Below are 25837 nucleotides of genomic sequence, written 5' to 3'. Positions count from 1 at the left end.
CAGTAGAAATCTTTTTCTTTTTTTTTTTTGGGTTTTTCTCTCTCTATATTAGGCTCTAATGGTTTTAGGTTTCAAATGAACCTAAAACCCATAATTTTGCACCTTTAGTATTAAAAAAATGATCCAGAAATACTTTCAACCAGGGCCATTTCCACCCTTAGGCTGCGGTTCAGGCGGACGCCTAGGTGGGTTCTCGGGCGCCTAGGGATATCCGCTTCTTTTGGGGGCCTAGGCCTAGGCATTGCGCCTAGGCCCCAAAAACCGCCTAGGTCGCTGCCCAGGTGCTGGGCGGTCCACTTTTTGAAACACTGGTCTTGCCCCTTATTTGCAAATGGACTGTTATTTCATGTTGGCATCTGCGCATGTTGCAAAACGGTTGAATTTCAAAATGCCCTCCAAAGGCTCAAGTGATGGTTTGAAAGGAATCCAAATGCACCCTCGGGGAGTCTTTCATGCTCTCGGGGAGTCTTTCATGCTTGATACAGAACCTGAGTGAAGGATGACTCACAAGCCTAACCTTAAGCCAAGGGATTGCTGTACACTTGTTATCCTAGGGGAATTAGACTGTCAGATCAAATGCAAGACCTCACCTCAAGCTCAGAATTTACCCTCATTAATCTGGTACTAGGGGTTAGGTTAGAAAAAGAAAATCTCGCATTGGGAGTGAGACTGAGTGTTAAGCTTGGAATGTGAGACTTGAAATCAACCTAGGCATTTACCCTCGTTTAGAACCTTGGCGGAAGTAGAGGATTAATCTTATGAACTCAAATCAGTGCTCAGTGGAGAGCACATAGAGATTGACCATGTGGAAAGGGTCCATGGTGGACAAGGTGCGAGCCTGCAATCAATCGAGGCAATGGATGGGTTGTGAACATGCAACCAATCTGTGAGCCTACTCTGACCATGATTATGATGATTTGGATGTTGGAAAACCGGACCAAAAGGTGATTGAAGCTTTCCTCTTTTTATAGATAATGTCCTAAACTTTTCATCACCTCAATGGTCATATGATTCCGTGATTTTAGTGAAGACTTACAAATAAAATTCTGAACAATTCGAAGAGTGACAATCTGGTCCTTTGTATGAGCAGTGCTACCTTACTTCATCTTTGTATGATCATGCTGCAATTTTCAGGACATGTGAGCCCTGTTTCAGGTAGAGGACTCTTAAACCCCTAATCTTCATTTGTGACGATCCAAATATGGTTCTTATCGCTTGTCATCTGTGGCTACCTTGTCTCGGATTCGTGAGGATGCTAGTGGATGGTTTATATCAATGGTTTAAAAACCGGATCGGTGACCCGGATCGGGCTTTTCAAAAACCGATCCGGATCGGCGAATCGGCGATCCGGATCGGAATCGGGTGAATCGGTCAGAATAAAGCTTCAAAAAAATCCGAAAAAATTATTAAAATTCATTATAAATATTGGTTTTTAGGAATTCAATAAAAAATGAGGGTACTCCATTAAGAATTTTCATGTTTTTGAATGAATATGCGAATATTGATATGTTCTTTCCCTGCATGAACCGCCATTCAGCATTTAATTTACAGTATTTCGTGCTCATCCCTACACTGTTGCTGTTGGGACTCGATATGTGAATAATATGGCTGGGATAGGGTGGCCTCAGAATCATCATCTCTCTCGTTTTCTCTTTGAATAATATGGATTAAAAAAAAAAAAAAAGAAATTTTCAAAAAAATCGATAATGGATTAAAAAAAAAATCACAAATTTTCAAAAAATTCTATCATGGATTACAAAAAAAAATTCGATCATGGATTAAACAGAAAAAATCACAAATTTTCAAAAAATTCAATCATGGATTACATAAAATTCGATCATGGATTACATAAAATTCGATCATGGATTACATAAAATTCGATCATGGATTACAAAAAAAAACAAACAAAAAAAACAAAAAATTCAATCGTGGATTACAAAAAAAGAAAAAATTAGTTCGATCATGGATTACAAAAAATTCAATCATGGATTACAAAAAACTCTATCATGGGTTACAAAAAAAGCAAAAAACAAAAAATTCAATCATGGATTAAAAAAAAACAAACAAACATTTCGATCATGGATTACAAAAAAAAAACAAACATTTCGATCATATATTACAAAACATTCGATCATGGATTACAAAAAATTCTATCATGGGTTACAAAAAAAAAAAAAAAACAAAAAAATCGATCATGGATTACAAGAAAAGAAAACAAACATTTCGATCATGGATTACAAAAAATTCTATTATGGGTTACAAAAAACCAAAAAATTCGATCATGGATTACAAAAAAATCTATCATGGATTACCACCAAAAAAAAAAAAAAAAAAAAAAAAAAAAATTCCGTACGGAATCGCTGTTTCACTGTTCGGACTCGCCGATTTCGTACAGTGAATCGGCAATTCACTGTACAAAATCGTCCGGTTCTCTCTAGAACCGGACGATTTCCGATTTTTGGGCGATCCGGTTCCTTTTTCACTATTTTCGAGTCGAACCGGGCGAGTTCGGTTCGACTCGGCGTTTTTTAAAACGTTGGTTTATATAATTGCAATTCTAGAAGCTAACTGTTAACTTTTTGAAAAAGTAAAATTTTGGAATGATATATACTAGTTCACCTGATGAGTTTTGAGAGAATCCATGCCATTATCACATATGGGGGTTGATTCTTTATATTCCGAGGCATAGTTGTGAAATGTAGCATGAAGGTCCTTGAAATGTTTGTGTCCGTTGGGTCTTGTTTGACTCTGTTGTGTTCCATTCAATGGCATTCCTATTAGTGTATATTAAATCTGAATTTGAAGACAAACTTGCATTTGCAATGCACTCAGCACTTGTTACAAATGAACACCTTCACTTAGCAAGGTTCTCAAATTTTGGTCATGTCTAGTTGCATAGATAAACATAGCTTGGGTGACTCAGTGATTTTAAACCTCGAGTGAGAAGGACCTTTAGACCCCATTTAGGATCAAACACGGTTGAAAATGTGACCTGGAATGAAGTTCAATGGGGCATTTGTTTAATGATATGATGAATTTCCTTCTTCTCACCTTTGCAGCTACTGGTTGGAACCCTACGACCTGTCTTTTGGACACTAATGACCGGAAACGCTGTTGACCATCTTCCTATGATGATGAATGATGCTTATGGAGATTTGGCTTTAGGTGTGCCTTGTTGCGTCATGCATTGGAGTCACAATTCAGGAGAAGCCTTGAGAAATGGAAAGCTTTAGATCCCAAACACTCTCTAATACTCATTGAATCTTTGGAGATGCCTTAGGAGTGCTTGTACGCCATATGCAGGGAATTAACCATTCTATCTCTTAGCGGCTCTCTGCAGACTGAGTAGTCTTCACTAGGGATTAGAGGCTTTAGTTCCTTCAATGCAATCCAGGGCTCTCCAGATTGGCAATCTCCCCGAATTCAACTAGTCATCGTAAAAATTAGTCTTTGACCAACTCACTTTCTCACCTCATTCCGAAAGAGTTTTTATAAACATTGAATGTAGGTATCTTTAGCCTTTTGGTCAACTCAAACTATAATAAATGGTTGTTATATTGGCATTGTGGCCTTGGGGATGAAAACTTATTATACGTGAGGGTAAGCTTATGAGCATGAATTGGGAGAATGGGGAGTTGGGATAGCTCATGAGCATAAATTGGGAGAATTGAGAGTTGGGATTTGCGGAATCCAATGAATGCATCTTTAATTTTCATTCGTATTCTTATTCTGCTATTTTTATGTCGTTTGAGCTTACTATCTTTTAGTGCTAGAATTGTCTGATTATCATTACTGCTCTTAGCTCATGAACAAAAAATGTTGTCCTTTCCATATGAATAATCCAGTGGGTATTATTATTCATTTGCCATGTGAATCATAGGTCCAAGGGTCACTCAAGGCGTATGAGGAGGCACCTTCTTCTCGAAGAAAAGATGAGTTATTGAAAGTAAGCTTAAGTCACATTATGTTAACTGTTCATGTACGTGATTCCTTAACTATCATGGTGTCTTCTGATGCAAACAGCCTCTCATATTTGGGCTGAATGCTTGTGGGATAATATTTCATTTATGATGCCATGGTTGGTGAACTTAATGACTAGTGACTTTCAAATATTTTATATTACCTATTAACTATGCTGAAGAAGGCAGTTTTGGCGGCCTAGGCAGGCCCCAGATACCCAGGTGGCCTAAAGTATTGGTTGTCTTTTTTTTTTTGGGGAGAGAGAGAGAGAGAGAGAGAGAGAGAGAGCATAAGGGTCTGTGTATGTGAGTACCTCACATCGAACACTTAGAGGTCATCTTGTTATATGTGAGATACCAACACTTCGAGGTCATCTACTTTTGTGTAGAGAGAGAGGCTTGCATCAAACACTTAGTGTCATCTTGTTTTCTTCTCCTATGTAGAGAGAGAGAGAGAGAGAGAGAGAGAGAGAGAGAGAGAGTCGTATCAAACGCTTGACAGTCTTCTTTGTCTTCTTGTTTTACGTGGAGAGAGATCGTATAGGATATGTGTGTATAAGAGAGAGAGAGGCCTTGCATTGAACACTTGGAAGTTGTCTTATTCTTTTTCTTGTTATATGTATATCGATGGAGAGCATATGGTTTTTTTGTGTGTGTGTGTGAGAGAGAGAGAGAGAGAGAGAGAGAGAGAGAGAGAGAGAGAGGCGCCTCGCATCAAAGCCCTTGGCCGAGGGCCTTTTTTTGTCCAAGGGCTGCATAGGTCCACCTAGGCGTAGGGTGCCTAGGCGGCACCCCAGTACCAAGCTGAATACGCCTTGCTTAGGCCCTATTCGGTTCGTCCATTGGCTATTAAATGTATAATTAATTGCCATGTTCAAACTTCTTCTATTAAATGCAGATTGAACTATTAATATTGTGACATTTTGCTGTGTGTTGAATTACATGCTTTCACATTGATGACATGTTGAATACAAACCAAAGATGGTCTGGATGTTAATGGAATGTCCAAATAAGCAAACCTAGGCACTGTTGCTTTTTTCTTGAGGTACCATAGCTTTGGCGCATGGTGATACTGAAATGGTGAAGTTGTTTGTGATTGTTTATTTTTCTTTTGAAGTTTGCAAATAGATTTATTGCAATTTATTTTCTTTTATTGTTTCTCATGTGACATTCCATTATTCTGGATCTAAATTTGTTGTATTTCTGATTGGCATACCAATTATGAAACCTATTGCTATCCGCTGAATATGTCATTTTTACATATTGACAACATGTTGCATGGAAACCTAAGATGTCTGAGATGGTCTGAAAATGTCCGAAGAAGAAACATTCTTCTTGTGACATGTGAAGTTGTATGTAATGATTTATTTATGAGCTTGTTAAGCCGTTTTATTTTTTCTAGGCATTTCTCTTGTGTCATTTTATTAATGCCTGGTGAAAGAAGACCTGGACCCCACTTCTCTTGGTCAGGTAAACTAAATTGGATAGACTAGTTGTCATGTCTTCTAGTGAGTAAACATGCAAATCTCCTGTTAATTCTCAAAAAGAAAAAAACCTGGAGATTTCCTTTTATGTAAAAAAAACTAAAGTTGGAATCAAAGTCTTCACCAGCATTTATTGAGTGTGTAAATGTGTGTGCCTTCGTGTGATTGTTAAGATGTGACCAAACCAGTTTCTAGAATGGTACGGTGAAGATTAAGGGTTCATTCATGCTGCACTAACCATGGTTTGATGTTTTTGGGGCTGCAATTTTTAAGTGAGGAACCATTTTTGCATGAGTGGTCCCTGTCGGCGCCACTTTAGACCCCAAGTGGAAGTGGAGCACTTAAAAAACATTAATTTTTTTCTAGTAAAAACTGGAAACTCCATTTTCATCGTACTTGCAAGTGTCGGATTTTGTTAGAATGTTAACGGCACATAGATCAAAACATAAGAATGATGACTCCTACTAGGCTTTTAGTGTGTGTGCGCACACAACATGTGTTTGTGCATTAAGTGGATGATGCAGTTCTCACAGTTGCGGAAATTGTTAGCCCCTCACTGGTGAGTTCTGCATTAACTTAGGGGAAATAGGCCATGGGGACAGGAGAGGAAATAGGGTACCATCTTGCATAGAAAAAGGGGTGATCTAGTTATATCCTAAGGGAGCTGCTCGGAGGCATTAAAGTAATTAGGAGATACTTATCCAAAAAAAGTGCTCTTCGGTAGGGCTAGTAAAGGAGGCTCATGGACGATCTTATCAATGCAACGATAAATCATCAAAATTCAGGGGATATGGATATGTGGAAGGGTATCATCCTGATTCTTGACTTGGTTGAAGTACCGCAAGAACCTCTCTCAACTTCGATGCTGGGGGACCCATTCTTTTCTTATAGGATTCTTAGTCTTTGTTAGAAAAAGAGGAAACTTATATGAGCATTTGTTAAGGATTGAAAATTTTAATGGTTGGGTGTCCTTTACCCTTGTCCTTGGCTTTTACATGAATGTGTTAACTTCAAGAAGCAGATAGGTCTCTACAATGCTAGAGAACTGAAAAGAAAATGAACACATTATCATTCCAGGAGTGTTCATCTTTTATATGCAATAATGAATAAAAAATTATTAAAATACTGCTGAGAAGGAGAATTGCCTAAACTATCCTTGAACAATATACAATATGAATAAGAGTATCCTGTACTCTTTAACACTGCCCGATCTTTGGATGGATGAATATTGAGAGTTTTCTCAAGATAAATCTGAACCGCAGGGTGGTGCGCAACTTAGTGAATTAGTCGGCAAGCTCGAGTGGTGAGAAATGTTTCTATGTGGCCCCAACAACATATAAGTTATATGTGACCCCATTTCTTAGCCGGATCTGAATCAAATGGCTACGATTGTTCATACCCCAATGTCACGCCAAAAACTGTTTTAGTTTTCATTTTTTTCTATAAAATATTTGTGGATGAAATTTTGGGAGTCCCATCATAAAATTAGGGCGACCTGGGAAAAATAAAAAATAAATATTTTATGTAAAACTAAATGACCAAAAATGCCCCTGCAATTTTCAGGGGTATTCTGGTAATTATTCATCTCCAAAAATATTTTATTATTATGTTTATCATGTGCGCCCCTCTCCGATCTATGCATGTTCCAAATTTTGCTTTAAATGATTTATAAAATAAAAATTAAAAATAAAAAACTCTGAGCCGTTTGATCAAGATTTGATGGTTAAAAGCCAATTTGTGACATTGTGACTCAAGCCATCTTAGTCATCTACTTAGATTTGATGGCTGAAACTAGGGGTCACATATGCTATGTATGTGGGTAAGGTCACTTATAAAGCGTTCTTGATGAAATATGAGGCAACATGAGAGTGCTAGACTAAGTGATGCCAAATAAAGTAGCAGTTGAGCTTAATATGCTTAGCGTGATCGTGATGGACCAGATTGCTGGCAATGGACCTGGACAGACTTGGTCCTAGCCCGGCCCTGGTCCCTGTGGGGCAGGTTCGAGCCTTGTCTGGCCCTATAGGGCGTTTCAGAACATTTGCATTTGATTTTGAACCCTTTTTCATGTGAATTTTGATGCGAAAGACATTAAGCCATGTGAGGTTACTGAGGGAAAATTGGTGGGAAAACCACAAATAACCAAATATTCTTGTGAAACCATAATCCCTCTGAATATGCGCAGGCAGTGCCCCTTTGGAAGGGTGGGGTTGGGATAATTACATTCTTAAGGGCTAAATGGAAATTTCACACTCTGAAAAGAAGCGATATGCGAATAGCCCAAGATAGTGTTCCTAGGTGGTAGGAGGAAATCCATTCTACGTGATATAAGAGTGACTTTTTAAAAGGGTGCCATTATGGGGGCTGAAGAGAACTTCATTCTCTTTGATGAGATTCACGATGTTTTGAATGTGCCTGCAAAGTGTGAGAAGAGGATGGGCTCTCAAATTTCTAATCATCTCCTCTGATGTCTAATCATAATAATGTCTCCTTCAAGAAATTTGTGAAAACCAATGATTCCTCTGTATATGGGCAAAGAAGGAAATCCATCATTTTAAGTAATACCTTTTGGAATAGTTTTACTTCTGTAAGCGTTAAAAGGAAATTTCACACTCTGAAAAGATGGTAAGGTGGTAAGGACAAATTCACCCGGGGAAGAGTAGCAGCTTTAAAAAAGGTGTCATTGAAGGGCTGTAGAGAACTTTGCGCTCTTTGGTGAGAGTTACAATATTTCTCAATTTCTTTGCGTAAGTGTGTGAAGACCTCTTTGATGTCTAGCCATAATGATGTCTTTGGCCATGGTTTCTTAGAATAAGATTGAGAAAAGTTCTTCCATGGGTGGAAGATCGAAAATTGGATATTGTTTTTTGTAGGGAGCTGATTGGTTTCTTTGAATAGGAAAAAAAAGTGTAGTTTTGCGGTCTTGGATAATGTTGAGTATAATGCTTCTACCTTCACCACATATCTGATCTTCTGAGGCCACTGCTTCATGATACAGGGATTCTGGATCTGATGACATGTTTAAATCTCTTGCCTTGTTTTCATGAATGCATTTAGTTGATTGAGTTGGAATGGTGGTCTGGTTCTTTGTCAGGAAAGTGTTGTTACTGTGGATATGAGGAAAATATATGTGGAGACAAAGGGTCAACTATGAAACATCTTCATTCTAATTTTGTTTATTTATTTACTGGTAAAAAAAATAGCTATCAGAAATCTTTGGTCAGGTGGTTGGCTAGAGTTGTCTGGCCAGTTGGGCATGGCTGTCATCAATGCACCAAATTTTGGTGGACTGCTGTGGGGAAGGCCTATGGTTGATTTTTTTCTCATATACCATCTTTTTGTTGTGTTTTTTTTTTTGGGGGTGGGGGTGTCTTCTTTAAATGCTTTAGATCGTTACCATCTCATATACCATTTATTTTTTTTGGGGACTGACATGTTTGCCAAGTTTGTGCCCCCCCCTCCTTCCTAAAAGGGCGAGGTTGGGGGTTAAGGTTTCTTGAGCAAGGGTTAATGGTGTCTTGTGAATTGGATTCTGAAGCTATCACTACTTGTTTAGTTTTTGACTTGGGAGATCAGCATGTGGAGAAAATGGGAGAGTGCTTCCTTCTTTGGGAATATGTGCCTTAAATTTTATGTGGAGAGAATGGAGAAGTCTTGATAGTTGAGGGTTGTGGTTCTCATTTGAAATTAATGAAAGATTAAACCATTTCAGGATAGTTGAGGAAAGGCCTCCACGTATAATATGAGATTAAGTGCTGAAGAGAATGGGTTGGCGAATGAGAAGGGAGAATGGAAAGGAAGTGGGAAAAGAGATGGGAAAGACATCAATGAATGTTACAGGAAATTGAGGAGTAATATGAACTTTAGACTGGGGGAGATTTGAAATTATAGTCGGGATTCTTAATCCTTTAATCATAGTCTAAGATCCAGCGGAGAAAAATAATATGATGAATCTTAGCGAACTATTCTTAATTTGTTGCCGAGTTAATCTGTGCTTTGTGTATTCATAGTAATTTAGCAAGATTATAACATATTAACATCAGTATATTATTGTAATTGTAGTTGTAAGATGGTATTGACTTTTTCTTGAAGGTCTAAATGCAACGAAGAAGCTGTAATTAGATGTTACCATCTTAATTGATTGGATAAATGTTCAATGTTAGGATGGTATGAGAAGTAACATTGAGTAAATCTACAAAATCATGGATAGTGTTTTTATTAATTTTATGATAAACGAATTTTTTTTGCAAAGTTCTTCCGCAATGGCTTGGAGTGCATCCAGGTATGTTAGGGAGGAAGATGACTCAATTGAACCCTAATACACAAGTTAACTGGTTTTATAGACATTCGCTTTCTTGCGTTCTGGGTTTTGCCCAAAAATATTTAAATAAATATGCTCATGTCAAAATTCTCCTGACTTTGAAAAACTAGGTACTTTCTTGAAATGTCGGGAAAGGTCAGCGAGTCAATCTTTAGCTTGCCATTCTTCTATTACTTGCCTTTTGCTGACAGTTAATAAAAATTGGATGAATATGGTGTCTCAAGAAAAGCTGCCCATGTTGTTTATTATTTATTTATTAGTACGTCACACTTTTTGTTATTTATTGTTTGCCATTATGCTTTTAGATTTTGGAATATAATCTTCTCCTTTTGTCGTACTATAATTAGATAATATTGGACCGGATAGGCATTGATTACTTGGAAGAATTGAATGAAATTTGCTTCTTAGCTTTTGAGAATTTGGTCGTATTGTGCTAGTTGAAGGCAATTTTTATTGCTATCTATCCTTTTCCTTTTGACTGATGCAGTTACTTTTTGTTCTGTTTCTTCCATGGATCTGCCTTGTGATGCTGTCTACTTTTTAATTAATCTGAAAATGAAGTGATTCAAAATCTTAAAATTTCTGTGGTGTTAGTCATTCTTTCCCTTAGGTCTTGTTTAGGCTTTGGGGATGCTAAGGCAATGCTCATCTACTAATGTCATGTTTGCATAGTGACCTAAATGCATGCCACCATGATTATCACTTCGTTCTTTGTTATGATACCCATTTTTCATAGCTGCACATTTTTTTAAATTATCTACAGAAAATTAAGGAGGAGCAAAGCAAGCATCAGAAGATTTGTGATTTAGAGGTTTTGTATAAGGGGAGGGAAGCACAGGCTTGTTCTCTCACCAATAAAGCAGGAGGTGAGTTACTGTTATCTGATGGCATAAGTGATGTTCTTGCGTCTTATTTGGACAGAAAGGAAGGTGCATCCGTGACTGACCTGGCTATTTATCGAGCACATGCCGCTAAGTATGTTTTTCCTTCCATGTGTCTTTGTCCATAATACTAAGTATATAGAACACATTCTCTTAATTAATAGTTTTGTATCAAGCATGTGAATGATGTGTTTTCATCTGTAGTTGACTAGTTGTAAATCATGAATATTTATTTTTTCAACGAGTTGTTGGCTACTTGATTCTTTGTAGCCATTTACACTTCTCTTAGATCGTGTTCTTGGTTACTAGTTTTTCTGAAACAGTAATAGATGGACAATGCTGTTTGCAATGTTGGCTGGAATGTGTTTTTATATGTCGTCATTCCTATGGTCCTCTTGTATTGCAATCCTCCGCTTCGGCATTTATAGAAGCTGGGCACATGGATGACATCGGTTCCTCGTGATTCTTGGGAGGCTGAAGATTCTTATGTTAATTTGTATAAATCAAAATGATTGTTTTTGTACTATGCTGTATCTCACTCGCAATTGAGTTTCTTGAAGGCATGATGAATGTCTATTTAAGGCAGCCTAGAAGACATCTATTTTGTTCTGGAAACCCATGTTTAATTTAGGGATCATTTTATTATTATTATTATTTTTGGTTGGGGGGGGGGTTGAAATCTAAAGCTGACACAATCTGTTCATCACAGTAATAATATCAAAAGCATCTCTCACAATCTGTGTATGGGATTGTACTTGTGATTTTTATGTAATTTGATTCATTAATATGCTTCTGCTTGAACTCTCTTAGATAGTGTTTTCTTGTTGCGTTCAGATATGAGGAGGAATTTTGGGAAGATATGCAGAGTCTTGATGTCGAGCCACCAATGTTCCTAACTCGTGTGACAGAGTAAGATTATGGCTCCATTTGTGCCTATGAGTATGTCTGTTATGGTTCTAATCACAGAACATATTCCTTTTCTCCTTTATTTATTTCTTACTGTTTCTATGAAAGCAGTGTTCCTGTATATTGATGGTTGGTTCATCTATCATTATTGGTCTGTACTCTAAAGCATTGCTTCTATTTGTGCTCCATCTTTTCTGGAGCAACATTACTTAGATATTGAGCTGGAACATTCATGAAGAGATATCCTTATGTAGTTACACATGTTTTTAATTTACTATGACTTTTCTCTGCTACCCATTATATTTGATATCATCTCTACAGGTACATGGATGTCATCAAAGACTATGTACAACGGATAGTGGATCGTGGGTTTGCCTATGAAGCCAATGGAAGCATTTATTTTGACACCAAGGCCTTTCAGTAAGTCCATATTTGCAATACGAACTGATACGTTGTTAACTATTTCAAGTTATTTTCTTTTCCTTTGTGATGAACTTGGCTTCATTCATGTAGTGGAAAAAAGGCCCGCAATGTTGTTTTGTTAGCAACTTTCTTATGAGAGGATATGAATTATTGCTTAAACTGTGGAGTGATCCCCGAGCCTTATTTTGTTTCAGTTATTGCTAATTTAATGCTTTGTGTCAAAATACTTCCTTTATGTTACATTAAAAAAAAAAAAAAAACTTCATGTATGTTTAGTATACAAGTATATGTGATATTTTAGCATTCTCTTTCATTTAGGGAAGCAGGGCATAAATATGGCAAACTTAACCCTTCGGCAGTTGGCAGCCAAGAACTAGCATCTGAAAGTGAATCAAATTTTGATAGTGGAGAGAAAAAAAATAGCTGTGACTTCGCCCTTTGGAAGGTTCTCATTCTTTTGCACTATCTGTGTTCTTTTCTGTTCACGCTTTTCTAATATCTCGAAGGATGCATATGTAAGTGAATACGTTATTTAACAGGCAAGCAAGGATGGTGAACCGTTTTGGGAGTCGCCCTGGGGAAAGGGTCGTCCTGGATGGCATATTGAGTGTTCAGCCATGGCCAGTAATGTGATTGGGAACTACATGGACATACATTCTGGTGGAGTGTAAGTGCTGATGTTTAGGCCTTCACCTACCTTCCGTCCATATTTTATTTTAAATTCTATTCCAAATTTGGATAACATTGATCAGCTTCTTGATTTCTGGTTGATCGATCTGTTAATCGTATTGGCTGACATGAACTTACCTTTTTCGTGGTTAGGTTCTTAACCATGCATTAGAATTTGTGATTGCTAAATTAGGATCCTGAAACACTTCAATCAATTGTAGTTTTGTTGCATTCTCTCTGTGCGAGTAGACTTGAAGGTTTTTCTCTCTTCGCTGACATGAACATACCTTTTTCTTGCTTAGGTTCTTAATCATGCATTAGAATTTGTGATTGCTATTTAGTGAATATTTCAAATATGGGCTTCTTGAGATGACAAACATACCCATTGTCATGCATTGCAAAATATCATCGTTACCTTTTCTAATGACAAAAATGTCCTTATTCATTTTATAGAGAGAGGATTAAGAAAGGGGCAACTAGAGTAATTTTAGCTCTTCACACCCCTTTCTATTTGTAACATAGAAGATTTCACGAGGTGTTAGTGTTACTGTTAGAAAAACCCAAGATTTAAATATAGTGGTATATATGAAACTTTCAGGGGTATTTTGGTCATTTTTATTTTATTGGGAATATTGTTTTTATATTTTTACATGTGCGAGTTTAATAGAGTATTGGACGCCCCAAATTTGGTGTCAAAATATTTTATAGAAAAAAATTAAAAATAAAATAGTGTAGAGACATGTCATTGTAATTGGGGCCTTCTTAGCCCTCCATTCAGAATGGACGGTTGGATTTGGGGAAGTATATAAGTTTTATGTTGTAGAGGAAGCATAGAAAGCTTGCCCCTATGTAATTGTTCTTGGGGCCCTGAACTTTAACTAGATGGAGATTAGTCTTGTATAATTTATTTTTCGATCCCATCAGCTCTTACTCTAGCTCCAACAGACCTATGCTACAGTGTAAGCATAGATTTTCAAGTCATCCTAAGAATTTTTGGCACCAGAATTACATCTTATGATAAAGTTAGATGTGCGCCCTAATTTGATTGTTTAAGGTTGCAACTTTATGCAACCACACCCTTTTTTATTACCTGGATGAAGTGAATATGTGCCAAATCTAAGGTTTCTACAAAACCCTTAGCTCCAACAGACCTATGCTAACACTTTAAGCTCATGGGCTTTATATTATAATGTTTCTCTGTAAATCTTAAGTATTATGGTAGAGCTGACCAACATCTTGATGGAGGGTTGGAATTTTTAAAGAGGTTACTAAAATTGGATCCTTGTTGAGATTTGCATGATGATAGAGAGAGAAAGGAAGGTGAGATGTCTCACCATGGCTGAGCAGTTCAGTGATGAGATCATTGTAGTACTCCAAACCCTTGGGGTTGACGATGCCTCTTCCATCTGCCATTCTGACACCAACTTTTTATTGCATGGGCTTTCTGTTTTCTTTATGCTAAATGCCAAGGAGCGCGGGTAAGTAGTCTTGATGCTTTTCGTTAGTGTGACAAATCAAACTTGCAAGCGCTTTTATATCATTGCATGCATGAAGATCATGGTCTATATTAAGATTGATTCTCCTTGTGTTGAGGTTTATACTTCCAGGAGTGGCTAATACACAAAGCTTGGCAGGCTAATAATGAGGCTGAGGGGTTGGCTCATGAGTCATGAGGGAGTGTGGTGTTCTTCTTCCCTATACACTATTGATATTCAATTGGGGAATGGTTTCCTGCATTTAACCCTCTTAACCACCTTGGCTGCCACTCACTGCCATTCCCCCTCTTTACAACCTCCCTACCAACTTCCAACTTCAAGATTGGTAGTTTTCAACTTTTCTTGACAATCCATCTGAAAATGTGCTCTCTACAAAAGGTATAAAAAATTATGTTTGAACCTCTGCCTGAGGTTTGGGCTCCCATAGGGCCTATGCCTCAGAACACTTGAAGCGTATAGATTTTATGCCTTGGGATGAGGTTTACACTTCAGGAAAAGGTTATTATGTCTTGCTGTGGTTCAATTTGTCCTCACTTATGTGGATTTTTATTTTTATTTTTTCTTTCGTTTCAGGTGTGTGTTGATGTTGGATTGTGCTTCTTTAAACTATGTTGTAAAATTAAGGAAGCACATTAAGTAAATTTTGCGGTGTCTTGGGAATAAAGATTAGCTCTCTGACTGCAGGAGTATTTGTGCATTTTATGTCTTTGCAATGCCTAGGAGAATATTTTTTGTGCTGGTTTGTGGTCCTTACAAAAATATATTCTAATTATTTATATAACTAAGGACGATTTTGCATCGCCTGTATAAGTAGGTGCTTCGTGCTGCCTTATTCCAAATGGGGAAACGCAGCTATTTAGAGTTTTAACCCATCCGTAATAAATCCCATATTTGCGTAGAAATGGTACTAGTTTGCTGTAGCAATTAGTGCCATCTCTGGCCTCTCTTACTATTGGGTGAAATTCTACCATGTTGGTGACCTATACGCATTCCAAACAGGCCCTAAATGTATGTGGTGTCCTTGCAAAACAGTTTTAAGTCCCATGATGACAACAGTTTTATGAGGATTTTTGGCTATTGGTTTAGAGAATCTTGCTTGTGAATGCTTTGTTCTCTTGGCATTGCCTTGTTAGTCTAGTGCCAGATTTCAATGGTTATCTTCATCATGTTAACAAATATGTACCTTTGCCTTTCTTGTTGTACTTTCTTTTTTCTTTCTTCTTCTTTGGTTTTTTTTTTTGGATAGTTAACTGTCATTCATTGCTGTAGTAATGTATTCATCAAGTTGTGCAGATCGTACAAACAAACTGAGACATAATTCTAGTGGCAGGAAAAGAGATGTGATCACGAAAACTGGCATTGTTGACTAAAGGGAGATTGAAATCTACTGGTTCCTAACAAAATGTGAAACAAGAGATATTAATCCCTTTCGATATGCATCCAATTCATACTTCTATGGGAAGTTGGTATCCTAAGGCCTCGTTTGGTTCCTTGGAAACGGGACTCCTGAGAAAATGTGTATCCTGGAATTGGTATCTCCTGGAATTAGTATTTCCTAGAAGATGGGTGTATGCTGTTTGGATAGCATTTGGCAAAGACCTCGAAGATGCATCTTCACTGTTTGGATTGCTTGGAAGATGTATCTATAGGAAATTCAAAAATTTCATTGTATCATTATTTTTAAAAAATAACCATTGTCAATGTTGTGATTATTGTACTTAAGAATTGTTTAGGTCCTTCTTTGCAATGTTTGTCCACGTAAGAAATAAATGGTGGCATTTCAAAATTGGCAAGTTTATCTTCTAATATCTAACAACAGCCAAAATTTGAGGCAAAAATCGAAGCTTCTTTTTTTCAAGAATTCGTAATATAATATCCATACTTGAGAATGTGAGATTCCTTCATTCCAACATTACATTTCACAAAACATGTGCATTCATTATAATAATTAAATAAGAGTATGATGTTGTTTTCTCTCAAAAAAAGTAGTATAATGTTGTTATTATAATAATTATATTATAAATTAAATAATAATATAATATTGTTATTATAATAATTATCATAATTATCATCATCATCCGAGCCTTATCCCAATTACTTGGGTCGGCTAATTATAATAATTATATAATATATTCTATTGCTATTAATATGATATTATAATATTCAAAATATATTATAAATATTTAGTAGTAATATACCATGATATTTATATATTAAGATAATAACATAGTATTATAAAATAATTTTAATGTTCACTATTTCAATAATAAATATTTTAAATAATAATAATAGTAACAACAACCACAATAACAATAGTAGTAGTAATATTTAATAGTAACAATAATAACATTAGGGTCTATGCGTTTAACTTTTGAATTCCAGGAAATGTCAATTCCACCTATTTAGGTGGAATTGACATTTCTTGAAATTTGGCTTAAAATGAGGATACAGGACGCCTTGCGGTGTCAATTCCATCTTTAGAAGGAACCAAACAGGTCACTTTGGGCTGTTTCCATGGAAATGATACTCCCGGAGTCCCCTGGGGAGTCCCATTTCCAAGGAACCTCAAAAAGTAGAATACATTCCGGAAAGGACCACCTTCTAGAAAAACGAGGAGAACCATCGACCAACAAAAGAAAAAGGAATATCCTCAACATACAAATGTATTGAAAAGATAGTAGAGCTTGATAGGAGCACCAAGTCGGAGTGACGACGGGAAACATGCTCTAAGGGAGTAGTATATAAAAGTGAATCTTTTCTTATGGTTTGGGATGTAGAGAGATGAATATGGATGGAGTAAGAGGCTTATGGAAGGAGGATAGCTTTGGCGGTTTGTTGGCTTGACAGATATGGTGAAACTTATCGGGCTTCACACTCTCATCCCAAGAGATCCCAGAGACAATGGTAGAAACAAATGGTTTTTTTTGTTTTTTTTTGGGAGCCCGGGGAGAGGGGGGGGGGGGGGGGGTGTTTGGAGACTGCTACTTATTTGAAAACTACTTGAGGATGTATTTTGATTGAGTACCAACATAAAGAAGAACGAGAACACTGCAGAGTTTTAGAATTTCAAGGTGTTATTTAGTATGATAAAGTTATTTTGGTCGGTCGAAGTTAGCAGGATCCTTTAAGACCAGTGCTTGTAGAGTTGAGACTTGCTTTGGTGACTTTAAGGATGCTCCATCTTACAAGAGAGCCTGAGAGACCAAGATCGCATTCTTGTTTGCCTAATCAAAATCGAACCTCAATCAATATGTAACAAATGTAGATGTTTTAATTGTGTACATGTAGGTAGAATGAAAGAAGGTTGATATCGCGACACGAATTTCCAAAAATGGAGGAGAACAAATATGTATTATCTGGCATTACAGAAGTGGGTAAGAACAAGTAAGTCAAATACATTATCCTCTGAAGTCAATATTACTCTCAAGAAGCTTGAAATCATTGATGAGGAACTTAGCACCCACTTTGATAGAGGTGCTGGAGAACATTGCCAAAGAGTAGCATTTATTTATTTATTTTTATTTGTTTATATTGAGAAAAAAGTATCACTTTGTTGTTGTAGGTAATATATTGTTCAAGCTGTAGTTGTTGGAAACACCGGTAATTCCGAATCATTTTAGGACAAAATCATAGGTGCCCAGATGATTCTTAGTTGGAATCGTCATCTGTACAATGCATATCTCATGCAATGGGATTCCTACCCTTTGGAATTCACGCTCTGATCCAGAAGGAATCCTACCTTGTTGGAATCGATGTACCATCAACTTGGAATTGAGATTCCTAACTTACGGGAATCACACACCAAACCACTTGGAACCAGGCAAGAAATTATTAAGAAACGATTTCTAAAGTATCTGTAAGTAAGAATTCCTTAGTATTGGAATGATGTTTTTTGAATTTGGAATAATGTCTTTGACAACCGTCTCCTCATATTGGATTGATGTATTCAGTATCCTTATCACAGTTCTCCACATGTATTAGAAACATGGTTGACTCTTGACTACCCTTAAGTAAGTGCTATCCTCGAGTTTTTAGATTGAAGAAAGAAAATAAAATTACTTTATTTATTAATAATGTATTTTAAAAAATGACATATTAAATGATGAAACTAGCGACAAACCCTAGTTTTCAGATACACGCGTTGATTAATATTTTTCAAATGATGTTAAAAAATTCCAAGCATTCCACAATATTTTGAGAATCATTTTGATGTTGTGGATCTAGATTCCAGATAACTCTTATCGCTTTTCCTAAAAGTCGAAAGCAAGGTCCATATTAATTGAATCATGGTCTTCTGCACTTATGAATCGCAAAATTTATTGAGGTAGAATCTACATTGCAAAGACATCAGAACGAGATTCAAGAAATGTGGACTCTAATTCTTAATTTCTAAATCAGGATATGTGGTGATTCCTTCATGGAAATGAGGAATCACGATTCTAGTTTGAAATTTCTACCTAGGGTGGACGATTCTGGGTACTATGGATCAAACCATCCAACTAAAGCATAAATAATAAAAAGATGTGTCCCCAATTCATCCATTTGTGAGCCTCCTTGTCACATACAAGATAGATGCTAATGTGTAAATGAAATGAAGGCAAGAAACATTATTTTTATTTGAGATGAGTGCTAGTGGCTTTTGGATTGGTGTGTCTATCCACAAGTTCTGCCAAAATAGTCTTAATATGTTTGTCGCATGTCTCCTCAACCTTAAGCATGCAGCTGGAAGGACTTTTTTTAGTATATCAGATGTGCCTGCGAGTATTTTCTAATCACAAAATATATGTTCCTAGCTAGTCAAGTCCAAAGATTCTCTAAATCTTTTCTGAAGATTTCCCCTAGTACAATCTTTAACTAATTTAGAAATAAATGGGCGTCCCACCTTTGTGGGGCGTAGGGCCCATGTGGTCTCCTCACGTGTGGGGCGGGGCCTTGGCCCTGCATGTGGGTCCCCCAATGCCCTTACAAATTTCTAAAATATGAGGACTACCTTTTCTAGGGATTTTATGCATGAAATAATTTTTAAAATTTCTGAAAAATAGTTAAAAATCACAAGAGCATAAATAAAGTTGAAAACACTGTTTCTGACGTTCTTAAAAATCGAAAATACTCATAAATAACTATAGAATTGGATTGGTAGTGCTCATTATTAAAAAAAACGGACCTCTCGGCGCCTAGGCGGTCCAGAGATGCACCCATGCCTAAGCAACCAAACTGGCCGGTGGTCCCTGGGCAGCCACCTAGGCGGTACGAAACCTGCTTAGGCAACACGGAACCTGCCTAGGCGGCCGCCCAGCGCCCAGCCCTGGACGGCTGCCCAAGGCCTGCGCCCGCCCAGAGGCGGAAAAGTATTTTTTTTTGTTCTTTTTTCTCAAGATATAAAAGTTTAGAACGATGAGTTTTAGGTTCATTTGAAACCTGAACCCACAAGAAACCATTTCAGAGAGAAAGAAACCTCCAAAAAAGTACATTTCATTGGATCGAATCGTCGAAGTGTTTCTCAAAGTTTGGTGTTCGAGCAACCAAAGTAAGTGCATTTTTTAGGTTGCTTGTTTTTTTTTGAGATGTCTTCTTCAGGAGTTAGTCGGAATGGAGATCCGGGTTGGAAATATGGATACAACTTGAATCCAAATGACAAAATTTGCGTCAGATGAAATTTTTGTGAAAAAGATACAAAAGGAGGTATAAACCGGTTTAAGAAACATCTTGCCGGTATTAAGGGGGATGTTGCCCCTTGTAAAAATGTTCCTGAAGCTATCAGAGAGGAGATTAAGCAATTTACAAGTTATGTAAAACAAAAACAAGAACAAAATCCTTATCATAGATCTATTTCTGCTACTCCTAGAAAAAGTGATCCGGGTCGGAAGTATGGGTACAACCCAAAACCAAATGATAAAAATTATATAAGGTGTAATTTTTGTGAAAAAGATACCAATGTAGGTATTAGCCGATTCAAAAAACACCTTGCTAGTGTTAGAGGTAATGTTGCTTCTTGTACAAAGGTTCCTGAAGCAGTTCGGGATAAGCTTAGACATCTTTTGAATTTTGAAGAACCAGGAAAGGATGAAAATAAACCTTGTTCTATGGAAGTATCTTCTCCAGGTTCTAGACTGAGTGGTGATCTGGGTTAGAAGTATGGTTATGACTCGAATCCAAGTGATAAAAATCGTATTAAATATAATTATTATGGAAATGATACTAATGGGGGCATTTACCAGTTTAAAAAACACCTTGTCGGTATTAAGGGGGATGTTGCCCCTTGTAAAAATATTCATGAGGTTACAAAGGAGGAAATTATACAACATTTGAGTTCAGAGAAGCACAAAGAAAATGGTAGAGCAGCCAACACTCCTAGGGCCTCATCTCCACAGGCTAGTAAGAGGAAGGTAGAAGAAGAGGAGGAGGAAGGGGCAGATTCAGAAGAAACAGAGGAGAACGAGCGTTATATTGAAGAGGGAGATGACTTTGATGATGATGCCCTCGACTCTGATGCATAGGATGAGGCTTGCCCTATTGATATTCCTTCTGATGATGTTGATGATGACGACGACGACTGAAGACTCTTGCATCTTGGTGCTGAGTGTTGAGTGTTGAGTCTGTTGACTGTTGTGTTGAGTCATAAGTGTTGACTTTTGTTATCCTGCATATTTTCTAAATTTCGGTTGTGTTGAGTGTTGACTTTTATATCCTAGCTACACTTGTATGGTTTTACAGTTTACTGTTTTAACGATATGGATTATCAAAATTCTTTTCTTAATGTCTATCTTTTTTTTTTTTCAACTTGGAATATGGTATTATATTGGTAATTTGGTATGGTGTTTACTTTTTTTCAAATTTCAACTGGCATCTGGTCAGATTCTGGGCCCCCGCCTAGGCCGCTTAGGCGCTGGGTGGCCTGGACTCCCTAGGCCGCCTAGGACTCGCCTAGCGCTTTTTGATACACTGGTAGTGTTGGGTCAAGAAAAGTGATTCTCATGGCACTCCAATCGTGCTAGAATTTATGATCCACAACTATATTCTCAAACCAACTCAACGGGACCCATGGCCCACTGTCATGTGGGTGGCTCATGATAGGCCTGTGAAAGCTAACTAATAAATAGTGGAACTACTGTCCTAGTATGTGGATTACAAATTACACCTTAAGAGAAAATCCGATGCACATATCACTATAGTACAAGGGGGACTCTCTCTATGCACATGCACACGTTTCCCTCTACAAGATTGCTTCCTATAGTGTGTCTATCGTATATATATGCCGTGTAGGGGTTTGCTGAGGATTTGATACTTGCTCTGACAAGCCCACAACCACATACCGGAATCTGAGTGGTTTCTTGGCCTACAAACATCATCCCTGGGTATCTCCGACCTCAACAAGGGATGACCTTTTAGAAAACCCTCAACATTAGTGCTTATGCCTGGGGGAAAGGGTTTTGGACATGACCTAAGCCATAGACCACCCAAGCCTAGGTCAGTCAATCAACATACAGTCCCATTAAAGTGTATAATTCACTGTATTTATTATTTTTTGCATGTTCTCATGGGCTTTAAAGGCCACAAACCCTAACAGTTGGATCTCATGAACTGTTACCATTTTGCTATGAAGAGTAGTGGTATAGCCCAATAAAAGTACATTTAGCTTATAAGTTGTGACTATTTATGGAACACTTCATCTACTGTTTGTTCTCATTGATAAGCTATGGAGATGAATTCTTCCTTCATTTGACCAAGTAATGGTGGGGATACAGTTTATCTTCTTGTCTTTTATTGATAGTAGACATTGGGAGATTGCACGTAGTGGACAAGTAGTATAATGCATGTAGTATGATGGTATATATTTCACCAAAAGTGCAGCCTTTATTGTTTTTAAAAACCAAAATATTGGAAAATCTAGGTAAGGATTATGCCATGAGTTCCAATTAATGGAGAGTATGCATTTGACTTGTTGTATCCAACACCACTGACCTGAAACTTCTTTATGAATGTCCACCATATCAACTATAGCATTTAATTGCCTATGAGTCTTTTCTCTTGTCAAGAAGCGTTACTTAGCACTACATTTTGTATTTAATCTATCCTTTTGTGGGCAGCACTCTTGGATGATCTCCATTCAACCAACTTGGTCTTTGGTAATTGATTGATCTCATTACACCCATGGTCATCTTGTCCTCCATTGGGCTGAAGTCTACAATTCTGGATCTTCTTCTTAGACCTTCAGCCTTCTAGGCCTCTGCTTTTCCCTTATTTTGTTGTTGTCCTTGGTAGAAATTAGATTAAGGACACCCTCCTGATACAGTTCTGGCCATGCTAAACAGTTGGTTTCTTCCTTGGCTATTGTAGTTCCTATCCAATAAATAATCTTTGGATTTGACCTTGCTAGGGCATCGCACATGGGGCCTGTGCAGTGTCTTCTGAATATCTTTCCTTCTGTATGACCACCAGAAATCGTACCAGCCCTTTAACATCCTAATCTTACCTTCACTGTGCCTCTACAGATGCACTAAATTGCTGCCACCCATATGCTCTGGCCCTGCCAATGATTGCATATACGCTCCTTCCACTTCAGCCCAAATGTCTTCAATGGATTCAAAGGTGGAACCATCTAGCATGATAGGGTATCTCATAAACATTAATCCAATTTGATGATTTTTGGGCTGAATTGTTAGTGGGGAGCTTCAACTTTTTCAACACTAATGAAGCTTGAACCATGTTTCTCAAACACACTCTTCATAACCCTTTGGATCCTAGATGGGATGGTATTGAAGCAACATGTGCCAGTGTTATGGGTACAGACAACCATTGTAATGGTAGTGTTCCACACTTGGGATGCATAGACACTACTAATAAGGGGGTTATCGCTCAGGTAAGATGGCAGTGAACATCCAAACAGAGCTTGACTCTCCATTGCTCATCTGTGATACTTCTTCACAAATCCGAACGAACTGACTTCCTTGTTATGTCTGGGTGGGCCACCTCCTTCCTAATTGCCTCTTGGGTCCCAGCCATCGTACTTCAATGGATGTAGCTATCATCATTCTTTGTTTTTTATTTTTCTTGTTTTTCCCCTTTTGTGATTGGATGGGGTTATTTTGGATGTTAGTTTGTGGAAGAGATTTTGTGGAATAATGTCTTAGTTTTCTTTGTTCAATATCTTGAGCTTTCTGTCCACAAGAGTTATGCAAACATGGCATGTTTAATTTGACTTATGATCTTGGGGTACAATTGGACATGATTTATGACAACATCATTTCTTTGGGCTTAAATAAAACACTTGTATGAGCATAACTTTTTAAAAGCATGGAAAACACTGATATTTTTTTCTATTGTTTGAGACTCATTTTTTTGAATGCCATATAACGTATTTGTTCTGATACATTTGGTCTTGCAGTGATTTGCAGTTTCCTCATCATGATAATGAATTGGCACAAGCTGAGGCATACTATGGCTGCTTCCAGGTATGCATATAGATTTTTCATGGAATTTCATGATGTATTCTTTTTGGATTAAGTTTCGTGGAATACCTGATGTTTTTCTATCCTAGATCCATTTTGGTTTCTGGTATTTCCTGGTCAACCTTATTTTGTTTTTCTTAATATTCATCCTCATGTGGTGCTTGACAGGTTGGTGCTTTAATATTTCAATTTGTTGCACCATATCTAACTCAATATGTAGTGCTGTACAGTAAATTTTGTAGCAGGGTAAAATTTTTTTTTATTAGCTGGAAGTGTTGTGGCTATTTAACTTAAACGAAACTTGGAACTTTATTTGGATAGCAGAATGTGAAGTTTGACAGTTGGCCTTTAGTTCCTTAGACTTGATTTGACTGCAGAGAATAGACATCAAGCAAATATTTTGCAATACGAATTCACTTAATTGAATGAAGAGATTTGAAGACTCTCATATGGATAGTTGTTGTGTGGTGTTAACTTCAGTAATACTGACCTAGTCAATTGTTGAATTTCCAGATATTGTCATTTTTCTTTGATTTCTCACTACATAATAGACATAGTCACTTCAAATGTTTATGGCCATTTTGGCAACAACCGGCATGTACCGATAGAAAATGTTCTGCACTTTTGAGAATAGCTCTGGATGAAAATTTTAATTAGTTATTTATTTTTTAATATCTGCATCTCACTCATGAAAAAGTGCCTTTTTAGTAGGTTGATATGCATGAAATGGAGGTCCAAAAGGCTTTCTCAGGAGACATTTTTTTTCCCCTGTTGATCACATGCTGTGCTGTTCCTAAAACTCAACAAAGACATGTTTTGGAGGCTATTTGACAGTGGTCCTTATTAAATGCCGACGATATATATTATGTAACTCAGGACAGTCATTGGTATCCTTGACCTTTACCTACACCCAGTATTTCCAGTTGAGGAACATCTAAGTGAAATGAACATGAGTGGCATAGAGAATCATTGTCCTAGAGTACTAGGACTGATGTTAATACCACACAACAACTTCTGGACTCATGGTTTTATAGGTTTCTGTAGTTAATGGATTCATACATCAAATATTTTCTTTAATTTGGTTCTTTATACACCAAGGCTAAAGCGGATCCGTCGATACTTCATGTTCTCTCTAAAGATCTCTATGTTAAGACTCTCATATGCTATGCACATGAGGGTCGTTCTCATGGCATTCTGATTCCAACGTTCCTGATAGTTGGCTTTCTTAGGAAACAGCTTTTGTTGCCTTTTGCACCAAGATATCTTAAAATCATTTCCCAAAGTTAAAAATTTCTTTTGCCCACCAGAGTTGACTTCAAACATGTTGCTTAAAGGCGACCGAAATATCAAGCCCACTAAACTTAATGGATTTGATACTACTTGTTGCAGTAGGATTGTCGGGTTCTCTAAATTGCAAGAACAAACATCAACAATCTGGTTTAAGTAACCTGTGAACTAAGACTATAGTTGTGTGCAATCATTCTGGATGAAAATAATGAATCATTCTGGATGGTTTATCACAATTGTGTGATTACATTTAGGGTGAAGCAGCTGGAACCTTTGATCAGTTTACCAGTGTGGAAGAAGTTTACAGATTGTTTTCTTTTTATAATGAGAAGTCACAAACTAATGGGGATCAAATAACTCAGACATAAAGCTGTTGGAGTGTGTAGAATAACATATTTGGCCTTTTTATGATTCTGCCATTCCAAATAGAGTTCTGAACTCTCTACTTGATCTTATTTGTGGAAGTCATTTTCATGAAAACAAAATTCCTGGATATGAAAATCATGGTCGTGTTGCATCATATGTGTTTTGTGCCGGTTTACGTCTCTAATCTTGGAATTCTAATTGCTATTCTGAATGTAGTGATTTCTTGCCAATTATTCTCTTACTCATGGCAAAAGTTTTATTGGTGAATTCCAGTACCTTACATATCATTTGCTGTATATGTAATGTGTTAGTTTTCGTGCATACTTAACACCCATATCTTGAAGCTGTCAAAGAAACATATGGTGTTTGATAAACAGTGTTTCAAAAAGCGCTAGGTGGCCATGGGAGTCCAGGCCACCTAGCGCCTAGGCGGGCGCTCAGAACTTGGGTGGCCCAGGTTTTGGCCCTTGATAGAGGGCCTCATAGTGTGACTAAGGGTATGGCCATAATCCCAGTTAAAAAAAAAAGATAGAAGCGAGAAGAGAATTTTGATAATCCATAAGACCATAATCCATATTTTCATACAATGCTAAAAC

General features: G+C 37.3%; 1 protein-coding gene across 18 annotated transcripts in view; it reads left to right on the top strand.

Moving 5' to 3' along the window:
* LOC18438052 (uncharacterized) overlaps positions 1–25837 on the top strand; it is a 69023-nt gene that overhangs the window by 6794 nt on the left and 36392 nt on the right. For 16 of the 18 annotated variants that reach the window (XR_016057700.1, XR_016057701.1, XR_016057699.1 and 13 more), the window contains 7 exons: positions 3881–3946; positions 10528–10739; positions 11480–11554; positions 11873–11971; positions 12293–12419; positions 12514–12641; positions 23525–23591. Coding sequence is in view for 14 of the 18 variants with exons in the window: in XM_088869662.1 (XP_088725788.1) it covers positions 3881–3946; positions 10528–10739; positions 11480–11554; positions 11873–11971; positions 12293–12419; positions 12514–12641; positions 23525–23591 (774 nt within the window). In the remaining 4 variants the exon portion in view is untranslated. The remainder of the gene's footprint in view (positions 1–3880; positions 3947–10527; positions 10740–11479; positions 11555–11872; positions 11972–12292; positions 12420–12513; positions 12642–23524; positions 23592–25837) is intronic. The other 2 variants (XM_088869664.1, XM_088869659.1) reach the window with 1 other exon arrangement.

The sequence above is a fragment of the Amborella trichopoda genome, chromosome 6 (genome assembly GCF_054954075.1).
Source record: "Amborella trichopoda isolate Santa Cruz 75 chromosome 6, AtrichopodaSantaCruz75HAP2 v2.0, whole genome shotgun sequence".
NCBI classification, from domain to species: domain Eukaryota; kingdom Viridiplantae; phylum Streptophyta; class Magnoliopsida; order Amborellales; family Amborellaceae; genus Amborella; species Amborella trichopoda.
Note: the sequence above shows the minus strand (reverse complement) of the source record. Positions and strands in the feature narration are given on the sequence as shown.